Genomic DNA, 14,846 nt, shown 5'->3' on the forward strand with positions numbered 1-14,846 from the left:
ATCCCCATGAATACTGGATATCTTTTTCCCTGAGTGCGACCAATAGGGGTCTCAGAGCTCTCCTTTTTGCTAAAGTGGAACGGGAAAGATCCGCCAGTAATTGCACTGGAGCCCCGTCAAAGTCCAGTGTACACCTGTTACGGGCTTGCCTCATGATAGATTCCTTAAGTTGGAAATAGTGGATTCTACACACCACATCACGCGGTCTGGCCAAATCCATGCTTTTTGGGCCCAGGGTGCGGTGAGCTCTATCAATTTCCACCGGAGAATCCGCAGGTCTTTCCAGCAACATGTTAAATATCCCCTGCAACGTGTGAACGAGATCCTGGGGCCCCGTAGCTTCTGGGATACCCCTGACTCTAATATTGTTTCTCCTATTTCTGTTCTCTGCATCATCCGTCATATCAAACAGCATTTGTATATGTGTAGAGTGTTGATCCAATAAAATTTGTTGGGAGGCCTGATGCTGCTGCAGCTCCTGTGTTTGCACTTCAATAGCTTCCACCGATTCATTAATATGTGTAATGTCCTCTTTGAGGGAACGGATCTCGTTTTTGCATACCGCTTCAAGGCGGGAAATGTAGCCCTCCATATCTTGTTTAGTGGGTATGGCCGCCATTTGTGTCGTTAATGCCTGCAGCTCAGGGCTCATACTACGGTGTAATATCGGGTTAGAGGCTGACTCACCCCTCTGAGATTCCAACGAGCTATCCTGCGGCTGGTCTGGAGGAGTTGCCGTTCCCCGAGGCGGCGTCCCTGAGGTGCCAGTGCGGTCCGCCATCTTGGAAAGCCGGGCCGGAGATGCAGGCAGGCCTGAATCCGCGAAATAATGAGGTATACCGCTCCTCGTTCTTGTCTGATCGCTTCTTGCGGGTGTCGGGTTTGGTGCGTGATCCCTTTCGCATTAGTGCGATGTGTGTTGCAAATAGACGCTGTTAATCGGGTTTGGGAGCAGTCGGAGAGCAGGAGCTCTTACACCACGCGTCTCACCAGTTCCATGTCCAGGCCACGCCCCCCCCCCCCCCCCCCGGGTATAAAATTAACAGCCCGAAAGCTGAGGTTCTACTGTTAGATAAACAAATGTATATTGGCTGGAATCGAGAGATTAGATTGTAAAAGACCAGATTAAATATTTAGGGGTCTATATTGGGGGAGACACCCACAATATTTATAGGCTGAATTTTACGCCAGTGCTGGATGATGCTAGGAAGGAATTAATGATAATAGTAATAAAGATGGTGATTTTTCTTAATCTACTGAATCCGCTTCAAATGATCCCACTCTTACTGAAACATAATGATATAAACAAAATCAATAATCTTTTCAAAAAATTCTTTGGAGACCTAAAAATTTTTATATGTCAAGAAGAAACTTACAAAAGACACGAGTTTGAGGGATATCCTTCCTTGATATCAGGGCATACAATGAGCGATGTATTAAATAAATGCACAATTTGATGAATGGATGTGTCTGCTACAGTTAAACCTGGGAGAGAAGGATAGCCATCTCGCCGATTTTAGTTCGTTTAATGATCCTTTCACCAAAATAAATGATCCTATCTGTAATGAAAAGGGGTAGGGAGACAGACAGGTGAGCCCTAATCTACCCGCCACTCAGTCCCTGCCTACTTGCAACAACACGCCCTAGGCGACGGGGTACAACTGGGCGACGGTCCCTACACTCAATAGGTGCACGATCGACAAACAGACAAGGGTACAAAGAAGCCGGGGAAATGGGGAAGTTGCCCACGGGAACACCGTGAGCAACAAGCGAGGTGAACGAGCTACAAAAGGGTCAGTAGTTCAAGAAGCTGCAGCAGGGCCAGGAAACCAACAGAGAAGAGTCACAAGCAAGGAGGAACAGGAAAGGCAGGAATAAATAGACAGAGGGCGGGAGCTAGCTCCGTCTGGCCAGGCTGTGATAGGCTCTCCCACTCCTAAGCCTGCCATCCTGAGTGGTGTAAGATGGAGTCAGTCTCGCAGACATAGAAGCAGGTGCAGACTGATTACCTATGGGCGTTGACACAGAAGCTGTGTCTGGCAGATCCTTTACACTATCAGAGTGGGTATCCATGCATATACCATCGTTTGTTCAGGTTAAGTGGTTTATGAAAAAAATATATCTGCAGTGGATAGATAAAAACGGTAAGAGAACATAACCCAGAAGGCTGGAAAAAACATGGAAGCCAATTGTTAAAAGAATGCTATCTAGCGCAGAGATTCAGGAGATGTATATAAACTGAAATTAGAAGAAAAGGAAAAGGGTGAGCACAGACAGGATGGGATGGGAAGGGGGGTTTATGGGTAAAGTCTATTAGTAATAACTTTTGTTAGTACAAAACAGCTGTATGTAGGGTTGTCACAATATCAGAATTTGGACTTTGTTACCGATACTTTGTGTGGTATTGCGATACTCAATACCAAAACGATACTTTGCCAACAACCATAAAAAAAAATTCTTATGTGAGGCATGTGGTGTGATGAATTCTGAGCCTCCATGTGCCTCACGTTAATAGTTATTAACCCATCATGTTCCTCAGTCATAATGGACAACATTGGGTTAATCTGTGAGGTACATGATGGGGTTAATTACTATTAACGTGAGGCGCATGGAGGTTCGAAATTCATAATACCTCGTGCATCACATTAATAAATGACAAAGCATTTTTTATTTTATTTTAGAACAGCGTAAACCTCAAATGATGCTATGAATTTGTTATTACGGTCGCGACTATACCGAATGTGTACATTTTATGTATTGAGACTTATTTTAATTTAAAAAAAATAACTGTTTTATTTTATTTCCATGTCTAGATTTATTGGTGAAGAATCTACCTCAGCAGGTTCCAAATGTGTCCTAACTGACAGCCCAACCTGGATTATTGACCCCATTGATGGAACCTGCAACTTTGTACACCGGTATAAATTATTGTGATTTATTGCTTGTTTTGAACCTTTTAATATTTCCTTGTTCTGGCCCCTGCTCATGCCTATTCCTTGTGCTCCAGCCATTCGTAAAATCTCCATTGGGTGCCTTCTCAGTCTCCTTTGAAGACTTAGTCCATGTATGGAATGGGTCCTTGAGGTATGGCTCCTGTTACCTGTTACAAAGATCTGTGTACAGGTTCTTAGGATATTAAAAGGTACTCTCTGAAAATTTTACCAAACATAAAGGTTAGGAGCTGCTGGGATAGGACCACAAAACGGTAATCAGCTCTGCTTTAAGCTTTATGATTTTTATCAGAGACTATGCGTAAAAAAATAAAAATATGCTCGGTTCCAGACATTTCCATTGATTGTAGATCTGTCATTGTGTCTGAATCTTAACAGAAATTTTAAAAAGAACCATTATTACAATTACATTTTGCATAATTTAATAGAGCCACTACTGTTAAGGCTCTGTTCACATCTGTGTTGGAGCCTCCATTAGGGGCCTCTGTCGCAGATCCGGCAGAGATTACTGGAAACCATAGCACAGCATTCTAATCCAGTAAAAGTCAATGGATTCTGTCGGCTGCCCGTTGTGTCACTGGTTCAATGGAACCAGGGGCGTAAATATTAAACACTGGGCCACATAGCAAACTTTTGACTGGGCCCCACTCCCCTGGGTGCCACACAGCGCCCCTTGTAGATAGTGCCCCCCCTGTAGATTGTGCCATACAGCCCCTTGGTAGACTGTGGCATGCAGCCCCCCTCGGTAGATTGTGACATAAAGCCCCCCCCCTATGTAGGCTGTGGCATGCAGCCCCCCCCCCATGTAGGCTGTGGCATGCAGCCCCCCTGTAAATAGCGCCCTATATCGCCCCTCCAAACAAATAAAACCTTCTACTTACCTAAGCCCCGTTCCCGCGACGAATGGAGTTGCTTCCCAACTCCGAAGGGATCCTTGCGTAGGCCGGCATGGTCCAGTAACATTACGCCGGCCTCCGCAGTGATCCCTGTGCCTGGTTCCCTGCATGCTGTACGTGACCTATAGCTTATGGCAGAGTGGGGAGATACCTCCATGTTCTGTCATAGTGTTCAATAGTATCTGCGTCCTAATCCGACGTAGTCCAACGACAGAACCTTTAAAAAAAACATGAGTAAGGGCCTGTTCACATCACCGCTGCCCTTCCGTCTGAGGTTTTTGTCCGGTAACCCCTCAACAGAAAGGCAAACGGAAACTTCCGTTTCCCTCACCGTTTATCCCCATGGTGAAGGAAGCGTTGCTAAATGTTTCCGTTTATCACCGTTGTGACAGGGTTCCGTTGTTTTGACAGAATCAATAGCGCAGTTGACTGCTCTATTGGTTTCGTCAAGAACAACGGAACCCTGCCACAACGGTGACAAACAGAAACCTTTAGCCACGTCTCCGTCACCATGGAGGTCAATGGTGAGAAAACGATGGCTGTGGTTTCAGTTTGCCGTTCAGCTGAGGGGTTACCCGACAGAAACCTCAGACGGAACCCCTCAACGGAAGGGCAACGCTGAGGTAAACACAGCCTAACACATATGGTAGGCTTAGTTACAGGGCCCAAGTGCATGTGTGATAGTGTTTGTTGGACCCTGTATCTAAGCTTAAGGTAGGCTTAGATACAGGGTCCAGCAGACAGTAATCTTATACATTATAAGATTATGGTCTACTGGGGCCATGTATCTAAACCTACCACATGGTAGGCTTAAAAGGGGTTGTCCAGTCCCTAAACATTGATGGCCTATTCTCAGGATAGGCCATCAATAGCTGATGGGTGAGGGTCCGACTCCCGGGACCCCCGCCAATCAGCTGTTTTCCTTTACTTTCTCACACTGTGAATCGCTGCCTAGTCTGTGTCGGCGATTAAGTGTGAGAAAGTGACCGGAAGGAAAGGGAAGTAGCGCTCGTACGAGTGCTGCACCCCCTTCAAAACACCTGATTGGCGGGGGCCCAGAGAGTTGGACCCCGACCCATCCTCTCCAGCAGACAGTAGTATTAAACTTACCCTCCTCTTCGGCCGCAGTGGAGGTCCTGATTCCATCCTGGGTCAGGATGTTGTACGCAGCGCATAGCGTTGTGTCGTCATGGACTGCGCACAGTGCTGTGACGTCAGGACCGCCGCTGCGCTCCGGAAGGAGGAATGTAAGTGCTGTCAGTTACTATAGTAACAGGGGCCCGTGTAGTTTATTGCATAGGCCCCAGTTACTATAGGGGATGACTTCTCAGATTCTAGTAGCTTTTTTTTTTCCTCTTTTTTTTTTTTTCTTTTCCATCCGGTCCAGACTTTACGACGACTTCTCCCGGCCATGACCCATTTCTGCAGAATTTGTCACTCCGGATGTCTTCGGCTCTTTGCTTTTCCAACATTTCCACACCTATAGACAAAGCTAAAATTATCATGGTGCCAAACACTGTGCCCCTGAATATAATTGTTTCAAACACTGTAAAGTAAAGCACCACATACACACAGCCCCCTGTAGATGGTGCCGCACACACAGCCCCCTGTAGATTCTAGTAGCAGCTTTGTTTTTTTTGTGCCATATGATTATTGTTAATGATCGTAAAATAGTTTGGATCATTAATGATAATTGTTACGTCTTTGCGTTACAAACACAGATTTTTTTTTTGTTAGGCCTTATTCACACAAACTTATTTCTCGTGCTGGTCCATACAAGTCAATGGAGCTATTCATACATCCGTTACTTTTCAAGGGAGTGTGTGGTCTGTTGCAAGAAACGCACAGCATGCCCTATTCTGGTCTGTTTTTGCAGACCAGACTCTCCTATTTAAGTCTATGGGCACCTTTAAAAAATGAACTAAATGTGTGTGTTGTCAGTTTTTCACTAATCTGTTGGTAAGCAATGCCGAGAAGTAAAAAAAAAGCTGTTGGTTGGCTCATGTACTGCATGGTAACGGGTTAGCTGGGCTGATTGATCGTGTTTGGCAAAATTGGGCACCCCCAATCCACTTGTGACAGGACAACATGGCCCTGTTGACACGGGGAATGTCCTCACGCTAGACAAATGTATGCACTATATGTTGTGGCGTATGGAGATAATGTGCAGCCACTGGAATAGCAAGTACATGAAAAACAGAGAGGAGTTCAGGGAGCAGTTATGTGGCCCAAGAATGAAATAATTATATCATCCCCAATCACGTAGGAGTGGGCAGAGTTTTCTTAACATTGGAGGGTAATTAGAGAGGTTATCCAACCCCAGGAAAACTGTATTTCAGTGCTGTAAATGCATAAAATAAGGACACTTACTAATATACATTTAGTTCTAATGTGCCGACGTCCCATTTGGGAACGCAGTCATGTTTCTGGAAGTCCTGTATTTCTTTCTGCTTTGATGATGTGCCGGCACATACCCACGTGACAAACAGCGGTCTCCCTCTTCCATGGTGTCGGCGCGTCATCAAAGCATGTGACCGCTAGGGGGCTGGCACTGTGACGACGCCGAGGAAGTAAGCCAGCTCCCTTCCTCCTCAGCCCTATCTCCGTCTGGCATTTCCCGGCTGGCATGTATCAATGAGCGGGGCGGGGATACAGGCCTATAAGGAAAAGAAGGGCATGAAGGAAACTGTACTTTCGGAGCGCACTGAAATTGCTTGTCGCGCCTGCCTGAGAGCAGCTACATCAGAAGTGGTCAGTATGGCAGAAGTTTGATTTTGTGCAGGTAGAGTAGTTGAGGTAGTGTAGAGATGTATTTATACATATTTGTGGGGTTTTTATTGTGGTCCCCGGATAACCCCTTTAACAGCAAACATGGTGTCTAGATTTCTAGTTAGCTGAATCCTGAGATAATATAGGCGGTTATAGGATTATTGGAATGGGAAGTGGAGTTAAATGTGGGGTACAGCGATATTTAGGATGGCTTCACACGCAGTGGTTTTTAACAAAAACGCAGCATCTAGATGTTAGCTTGAAATCAATAGGCAAATGTTATATTAACTACAAACAAACAAAACGCCATTGACCCACATTTTGGGTCAATGGCGTTTCTTCAATTGCAGCAAGGGGTTGGTTTGGCTTTTCTTTTTTTTTTTGTTCAGGTGTTTTTTTTTTGTAGGCATTTTTATAGGGGGAAAAAAAAGCATCTCAAAAATTGTGTGACTACAAAAAAGGCACCCAAAAAAGGTTTGTGAAAAAATTTTGACCAGCTAACTTCCTTCTGGAGCTACATAAAAGTTTACCTAGTAACCTGTGCCACAACTAATTTTCCAGATGTAAGCCTCATTGAATTCACCAGAGGTAGTATCTATCGCAGTGTGGTCAAGTTCTGTGTTTATTTTGCTGCGATTTTCACAAACTGGTGCATGTTTCACAAAACACACCGCTATATGCCTGGATGTGTGAATGGGATTTTTAAAAATGACTTTCACCAACCTAACATTTGGTAACTTAATTATGATTACAAAATACACAATGTGGGAAAAACAAATTGTAGTTAATGGGTGTGTGGGCGGGGGGGGGGGGGGGGGGTCTTACTGTGGTATATTATGTCCATTATAGCATAACAAATAAATGTAATTGGTAAAATCCTAAAGATATGCTCATTTGCCCCCTAATTTTCAAAATGCTATTATTCTTTATATTTTGTTTGTTGGCTCATTTCAAAGTAATAATTTCCCATCACTGCTCATGCTTTATAATCTTTTATTTACCTATAGGACTCCACCATTTACTGTGCCAACACTGAAATTAGGTTATTTACTTCAACAGGTTTCCTCCGGTGGCAGTCAGCATTGGATTTGCTGTCAATAAAGAGGTATAAAAAGTGTTCTGTAAGTTGCTAACCCGAGATTCCTAATGGTATCTCATAGGGGAAGGGGAAGGCCCCATGCACACGACTGCCTTTGCATCCACACACTATCCACAATTGCGGAGCTGCAATTGCAGATCGTATAGGGCACATTATATCCTATCGGCCAATTCACACGACTGTGGTTTCCGCGGTCCGGGCTCATTAAACTCAATGCACATCTTGTGTGTGCACGGTTCGTGGTGGCAGACAGCCCGTGAATTACACTTCTAGGGCCGTCCGTGCCATAATCGCGGACCGTGCACACTGCTACGGTCGTGTATGAGGCCTAAAAGGTTGTTTTCTTTTTATGTGAGTTTAAAGGAACATTAACACTAAATAAAAAATAAACCCACTAATTTCTTGCGTTTCTGTAGAAATAGTAATATTTGTTCCTCGGATTAGTTATAGTCGGGATGTTGCATATGAAGAATTGCGTGAAGGAAATTCACATTTGTTTACATCCTCTGGATGTATATATTTTTGTAGTGGTTGCATTACAGGCTCTCTAATTAAATAATTTGGTGACTTTATTTCCTGACTGATAAAATAGAGCATGGTGCACACCTTATGTTTGATGTTTATAGGGAGGGAGAGGTGTAATCTCTGCCCAGGAAACTACTGGCACTACAATATATGCCCAAAAGTGGCTGGGGAATACAATAAAGAAATTATTATTGCAAAAAGACAGAATTACAGATCAATATACAGTGAAAAACTCTTTGACAATCACCAATAATTGCAGTGATAAGTGGTCTTCTCAAAGATACACAGAATATAGGAAAATTGAAGATCTGTCATTAAAAGTTCTGCTCTAAATCTGGGTGTTGTCTCAGAGGTGGTCTTTTATAGAGAGATTTCACTGTATATTGTTTGTACTACTTATCAATGTCTATTTACAAACATAGCAAGGTTAGTATCCATTTTAATCTACATGATGTTAGATAAAATGTAACCACTCCTCTCTATATACTCTATTGGGGCATAGGTGGACATGAACTCATTGGATATTGAAGTAGCAAAGTTGAAAGAAAAACTCTCATTATTAAAGGGCCACTTTAAAGGGGTTATCTAAGATTTTACAAATTTGTCAGCAGGGCAGGGGATAGAATTACATAGTAAATGAACGGATACTCTCCCCCCGCTCCAGCGCTGAGGGCCGTTCTCTACTGCTCTGGTCCAGGAAGATCATTCAGCGGTCAGGTGCCTCTGCAGTCAGTCACTGGCCTCGGTGGTCACGTGCCATTGAACGGCACATGACTGCTACAGGATCTTTCAAGCCCGGAGCGGTGGGGAAAGGGACCTCAGTACTGGAGCGGAGGGCACCCCCCCCCCCCTCACAACCAGGAACAGGAGTTGCAAATTGCTTCATATGAGCCTGTTTGGCTGAGAAGTGTCATGTGATACAATGTATGACGCCACATAACCAGGATGAGCTTTCTTTTCAGCCTTCCTGATTGTCAATTTATATTCACCAGACTAGCCCTTCCCAACTTTTTTCCAACAAAACATTTAGTATGCATTGCAGATGGATGTTTATAAATTGTATAGTTGAAAATGCATCATCGATTCTTGAAGGTCATAGTTATTTTTAGGAGTCAAATACAGAAACGGCGAACACGTTGTTTTTTTTGTTTTTTTTATTACAGCTTGAATTTGGTGTAATATACCATTGCACTGATGAAAAATTGTACACTGCAAGAAAGGGGCAAGGAGCATTTTGCAATCAAGAAAGGCTTCATGTTACCAAAGAAACAGGTCAGTATAAAGGAATTTATGAGGCATCCACTGTTTAAAATAGACTTTCGATCCAGCTGCTTTGAACTCAAGAAAAGCTGAGAAAATAACTTCGTATTTGGGGTAAGAGAAAGCACATCTGGTATATTACAATTTATATTACTCTTATAGTCCTAAGAGTGTAGATTGGTAAAAGTGGGCCATGCACGCTAATCTGTAATTGATCCATACAAAATTAAGGTGTAAACAAGAAGAATACATCTCCGCTCTATTCTCTGCTCACATTTATGGACACTTAAGCAGGTGCATTGAACTAGTCTTTGACGTGGTTGTTAGGCCTTATTCACGTGGGCGTTGAATGTGTCTGTGTGACGGCCATTGAAACAACGGCCGTCACACGGACCTATGTAATTCAATGGGGTCGTTCTTGCGGCCATTGTTTCAACGGAGAGTGTGAAGGGTCCGAAAAATAAGGACATGTTCTATTTTCTTGCGCTTCACACATCCCTCCATAGACTCTAGTCCATGGGGGATGCCTGATCACCCGTCCCGCAAAGGTACAGCACAGATGCACCTCAGATGTGAAAGACGGCAGTTTTTCACGTCCGAGGTTTGCAACGTTCGTGTGAATCTAGCCTAATGGGCAGGATTTAATGCCTACAGGGCTGACTCGAGCCTCTCTTCTACCTGGGGTGAAAAGACACACCTCCCCGCCAAAAAAAGAAAAAATTAGAGATTAGAAGGGCTACATGTGAGACTCAGAGTATCATGAGACACAGTTTAGGAAGTTATATGTAAGCAGCTTAACGCTGGCAGGATCTCATTCTGTGCAAGGCTTGTTGAGATTGATGACCTTTCTACCAAAAGACTTCCCCCTTTGCAATAAAGAAATGCTCCTCATGAACAATGTGCCTGTATATTGCGATTTTATGATGTTCCAGCGTCTGCTTTGGTTTCTCTGGTTTTCTCTTACACTCTAAAACATACTTGGGATAGAAGGCTTACTATGAAATTGTCCTGCGATAGGAAAGTTAGATTGCTAGTGTAACTGGGGATTAAGATAAATCATGTGGGTCTTCACCTGGGGCATAGATTCAGTACACACACACACAACCACACACCTTGTCTAAATGTTTCCACCCCCCTCATAAAATGTATCATGTATGCGTAGTGCTGTGAAAAAGTACTTGCTCTTCATCCAATTTCTTCCATTTTTGCTATTTTGTCACATTTATAAGTTTCAGATCATCCAACTAATTTTAATGTAAGATAAAGACAACACGAGTAAACACAAAATGTAGCTTTTAAATGATCACTCTATTAATTGAGGATAAAGACATAAAAACCTGTATCATCCATGTGAAAAAGTAGTTGCTTCCCAAAAACTAATACCTTCTTGTGCCACCATTGGCAGTAACAGCTGCAGTCAAATGTTTGAGATAACTTGCGATGAATCTTTTATATTGCTGTGGAATTTTGGCCCACTCTTCTCTGCAGAATTGTTTTAAGGCCGGGTTCCCACGTAGCGTAAACGCTGCGGAATTTCCGCAATGGAATTCTATGCGGAAATTCCGCAGCATTTACAGTAGCAGCAAAGTGGATAAGATTTTGAAAATTTCATGCCCACGCTGCGGAAAAAACGCAGCGAAAACTTTACTACATTGGCCTGCGGTGCGGAATTTAAGTCTGCAGCATATCAATTTATGCTGCGTTTTCTTTGGTTTTCTGTTGCAGGTTTTCCCCATTGAATTCAATGGCGATGCAAAACCCGCAACAGAAGGCCAAGTGTTGCGATAATTGCTAAATACCAAAAATTTTAATAAGTGATGGATCCCAAAATGGTATCCATAAAAACAACAGTTTGTCTTGCAAAAAAAAACAACCCCTCCCAAAGCTCCATTAATGGAAAAATAAGTCATGGCTCTCATAATATGGCAACGCAAAACATGACTTTTACACAATAAGACTTTTAATATGAAAAGTAGTTAAACATAAAAAAAAAAATATTATGCAGATCAGTACGATTACATCAAAGTTAAAGAGGCTCTGTCACCAGATTTTGCAACCCCTATCTGCTATTGCAGGTGATCGGCGCTGCAATGTAGATTACAGTAACGTTTTTATTTTTTAAAAACGAGCATTTTTGGCCAAGTTATGACCATTTTCGTATTTATGCAAATGAGGCTTGCAAAAGTACAACTGGGCGTGTTGAAAAGTAAAAGTACAACTGGGCGTGTATTATGTGCGTACATCGGGGCGTGTTTACTACTTTCACTAGCTGGGCTTTCTGATGAGAAGTATCATCCACTTCTCTTCACAACGCCCAGCTTCTGGCAGTGCAGATCTGTGACGTCACTCACAGGTCCTGCATCGTGTCGGCACCAGAGGCTACAGATGATTCTGCAGCAGCATCAGCATTTGCAGGTAAGTAGCTACATCGACTTACCTGCAAACGCTGATGCTGCTGCAGAATCAACTGTAGCCTCTGGTGCCGACACGATGCAGGACCTGTGAGTGACGTCACAGCGTGATCTCTGGAGAACACGCTGTGTCTGCACTGCCAGAAGCTGGGCGTTCTGAAGAGAAGTGGATGATACTTCTCATCAGAACGCCCAGCTAGTAAAAGTAGTAAAAACGCCCCGATGTACGCACATAATACACGCCCACTTGTACTTTTACTTTTCAACACGCCCAGTTGGACTTTTGCAAGCCTCATTTGCATAAATACGAAAATGGTCATAACGTGGCCAAAAATGCTCGTTTTTTAAAAATAAAAACGTTACTGTAATCTACATTGCAGCGCCGATCTGCTGCAATAGCAGATAGGGGTTTCAAAATCTGGTGACAGAGCCTCTTTAACAGGTCCTTTTATACCTCACTATGAACACCGTAAAAACGAAAACCTGAAAACTAGCCGTGCTGCTGGGGTTTTTTCTATCCCCCCCCCCCCCCCTCCGCAGGAAAAAAGTGTTTTGAATACATATGTATTCCAAAATGATGCCATTAAAGAATTACAACCGGATTTACAGAAAAACCAGTCAACGAGAAAATGAAAGCATTGAGTCTTGGAACACAATAATGTATATTGATGGCCCAGAATTGGGGCTCAGTCAAACGAGCGTGAATCTCGTCTGTGTGCTGTGCATTGAAACAACGCACAGCACACGGCCCCATTGTGCCCGTTGCGTGAAACTCCATGCATGTCCTGTATTGATGCGTTTTCATGCACCTATCTATTACATTGAAAAATAGTGCTTGCGAGTGCGTGAAAAACACATGCCACTCGCAAAGCACACTTTATATTATATGATCGGGAGGTATGCTGGGCTGGGAAGAGGAGAACTTTGTGACACTGATTGGACTACGTCCTACAGAAAACATTACACCGCCAAGAGTTAAAAGAAAGTTACCTCCCATTTGGCAAGTATAGCCACATTAGCATATTTGGAAAAATGCACATAACTGCAAATAATAAACGTTTTTGGGAAAAAAAATTACACTGTAGTTATCAGCGTCATGGCGCCTATTCGATTAGTTATGAGATAGGGCATTAATAAACTAGTGACTGATCCCGCTTTAAACATATTTTTGTAAACCTAAATTGAGGTGGAGAAGCGTCTTAAATTACCTTTTAGTTTCTGCAATTGTGTGGCTAATTTTATGTAGTATTACGGTTTTGAAGTTAGACCAGATAAAACTAGAGAGGCAGAAACTGCACTAATTTAATCACTGTGGTGCACATTTTATGATAAATTTGATTAATTTTGCGAGACATGTTAGACACCCTTTTCTGCCTTACACTACCTCTTGGCTGGCATATTTTACACAAATTTTTGCTCCAAAAGAAAGCACATTCCATGAATTGGTCACATTTTAAGACTCCTCTTAGCCATGCCCCTTTTTTATTCTAACGAAAACATAGTAAATTTGGCGCACTGCAAGTTTTTTGGTACAATTTGAGCCATAATTCTACCACGTTTTGCTTTTGTAAATCTTCTATCTCCCCAGTGTTTATCTGTGTATATTGTAATATTATGTTTTACTATCCATTTGCAAGGTATCAAGAAATCTTTAATTTTAACGGATATTGGTCCGAAACGTGATCCAGCAACTTTAAAATTGTTCTTGGGCAATATGGAGAGATTATTAAAATTCCACGCCCATGGGTAAGTGGATGGATGTCCTCACACTACTGCCTTCTTAAAATTCCATATGTTGCACTTTCTTTGTAATGAAGACTTAGCTTGCAATTGTCATGAAATAACTTGAGGAAAAACATGAGAATAACACTTAAATGTCCCGTAGGACAATTCCTTTATCATCTATCCAAAGGTTAGATGATAAATGGCTAATCGCTGAGACCTCCATGGATCACTAGAACGTGGGTCCAGAGTTTGAATGGAGTGGTGGTCATGCATGCACAGCCCCATAGAAATTTCTATGGGGCTGACGGAAACAGCCGAGTACAGGGCTCGACCGCAGTGAGGAGGAACGGGAGCTCAGGACCCCATACCAGTGATCATTGAGGTTCAAAAAGATGCCACTCCTAATAACTGGTGTGCTACATGGTTTAGTTTGAGGGCATCCCTACTTATGACATTGATCTTGGTAAGTCATCTTTAGGCCTGATTTACACGAGCGTGTGCGTTTTGCGCACGCAAAAAAACGCAGCGTTTTGCGTGCGCAAAAGGCACTTGACAGCTCCGTGTGTCATCCGTGTATGATGCGCGGCTGCGTGATTTTCGCGCAGCCGCCATCATAGAGATGAGGCTAGTCGACGTCAGTCACTGTCCACGGTGCTGAAAGAGTTAACTGATCGGCAGTAACTCTTTCAGCACCCTCGACAGTGAATTCCAATCACCATATCGAGTAACCTGTTTAAAAAAAAAAAGAGGTTCGTACTTACCGAGAACTTCCCGGCCGTTGCCTTGGTGACGCGCCTCTCGACATCTGGCCCCACCTCCCTGGATGACGCCGCAGTCCATGTGACCGCTGCAGCCTGTGCTTGGCCTGTGATTGGCTGGAGCTGTCACTTGGACTGAATCGTTATCCCGGGAGGTCAGACTGGAGGAAGAAGCCGGGAGTTATCGGTAAGTCAGAACTTATTTTTTTTTTAACCCTTTCACGTATATTGGGATCGGAAGTCACTGTCCAGGGTGCTGAACCAGTTTAACTCTTTCAGCACCCTGGACAGTGACTGTCTCCTGCCGGTTTCGGTCAAAACGAGTTCGGCCGAACCCGGTGAAGTTCGGTTCGCTCATCTCTAAGACACTCCGTTCGGATGTTTGTAAACCGAAAAGCACGTGGTGCTTTTCTGTTTACATTCAGTTTGACAGCTCTTGCGCGAATCACGCA

General features: G+C 43.4%; 1 protein-coding gene across 3 annotated transcripts in view; it reads left to right on the top strand.

Annotated features, from left to right (window-relative positions):
• The window catches only part of IMPA2 (inositol monophosphatase 2), a 74,943-nt gene that overhangs the window by 42,142 nt on the left and 17,955 nt on the right, over positions 1-14,846 (top strand). For 2 of the 3 annotated variants that reach the window (XM_075826440.1, XM_075826441.1), the window contains exons 3-6: positions 2,814-2,918; positions 7,676-7,721; positions 9,404-9,512; positions 13,549-13,657. In XM_075826440.1, coding sequence (XP_075682555.1) covers positions 2,814-2,918; positions 7,676-7,721; positions 9,404-9,512; positions 13,549-13,657 — 369 coding nt within the window. The remainder of the gene's footprint in view (positions 1-2,813; positions 2,919-7,675; positions 7,722-9,403; positions 9,513-13,548; positions 13,658-14,846) is intronic. The other variant, XM_075826442.1, reaches the window with a different exon arrangement.

Source organism: Rhinoderma darwinii, chromosome 5, assembly GCF_050947455.1.
Source record: "Rhinoderma darwinii isolate aRhiDar2 chromosome 5, aRhiDar2.hap1, whole genome shotgun sequence".
NCBI lineage: Eukaryota > Metazoa > Chordata > Amphibia > Anura > Rhinodermatidae > Rhinoderma > Rhinoderma darwinii.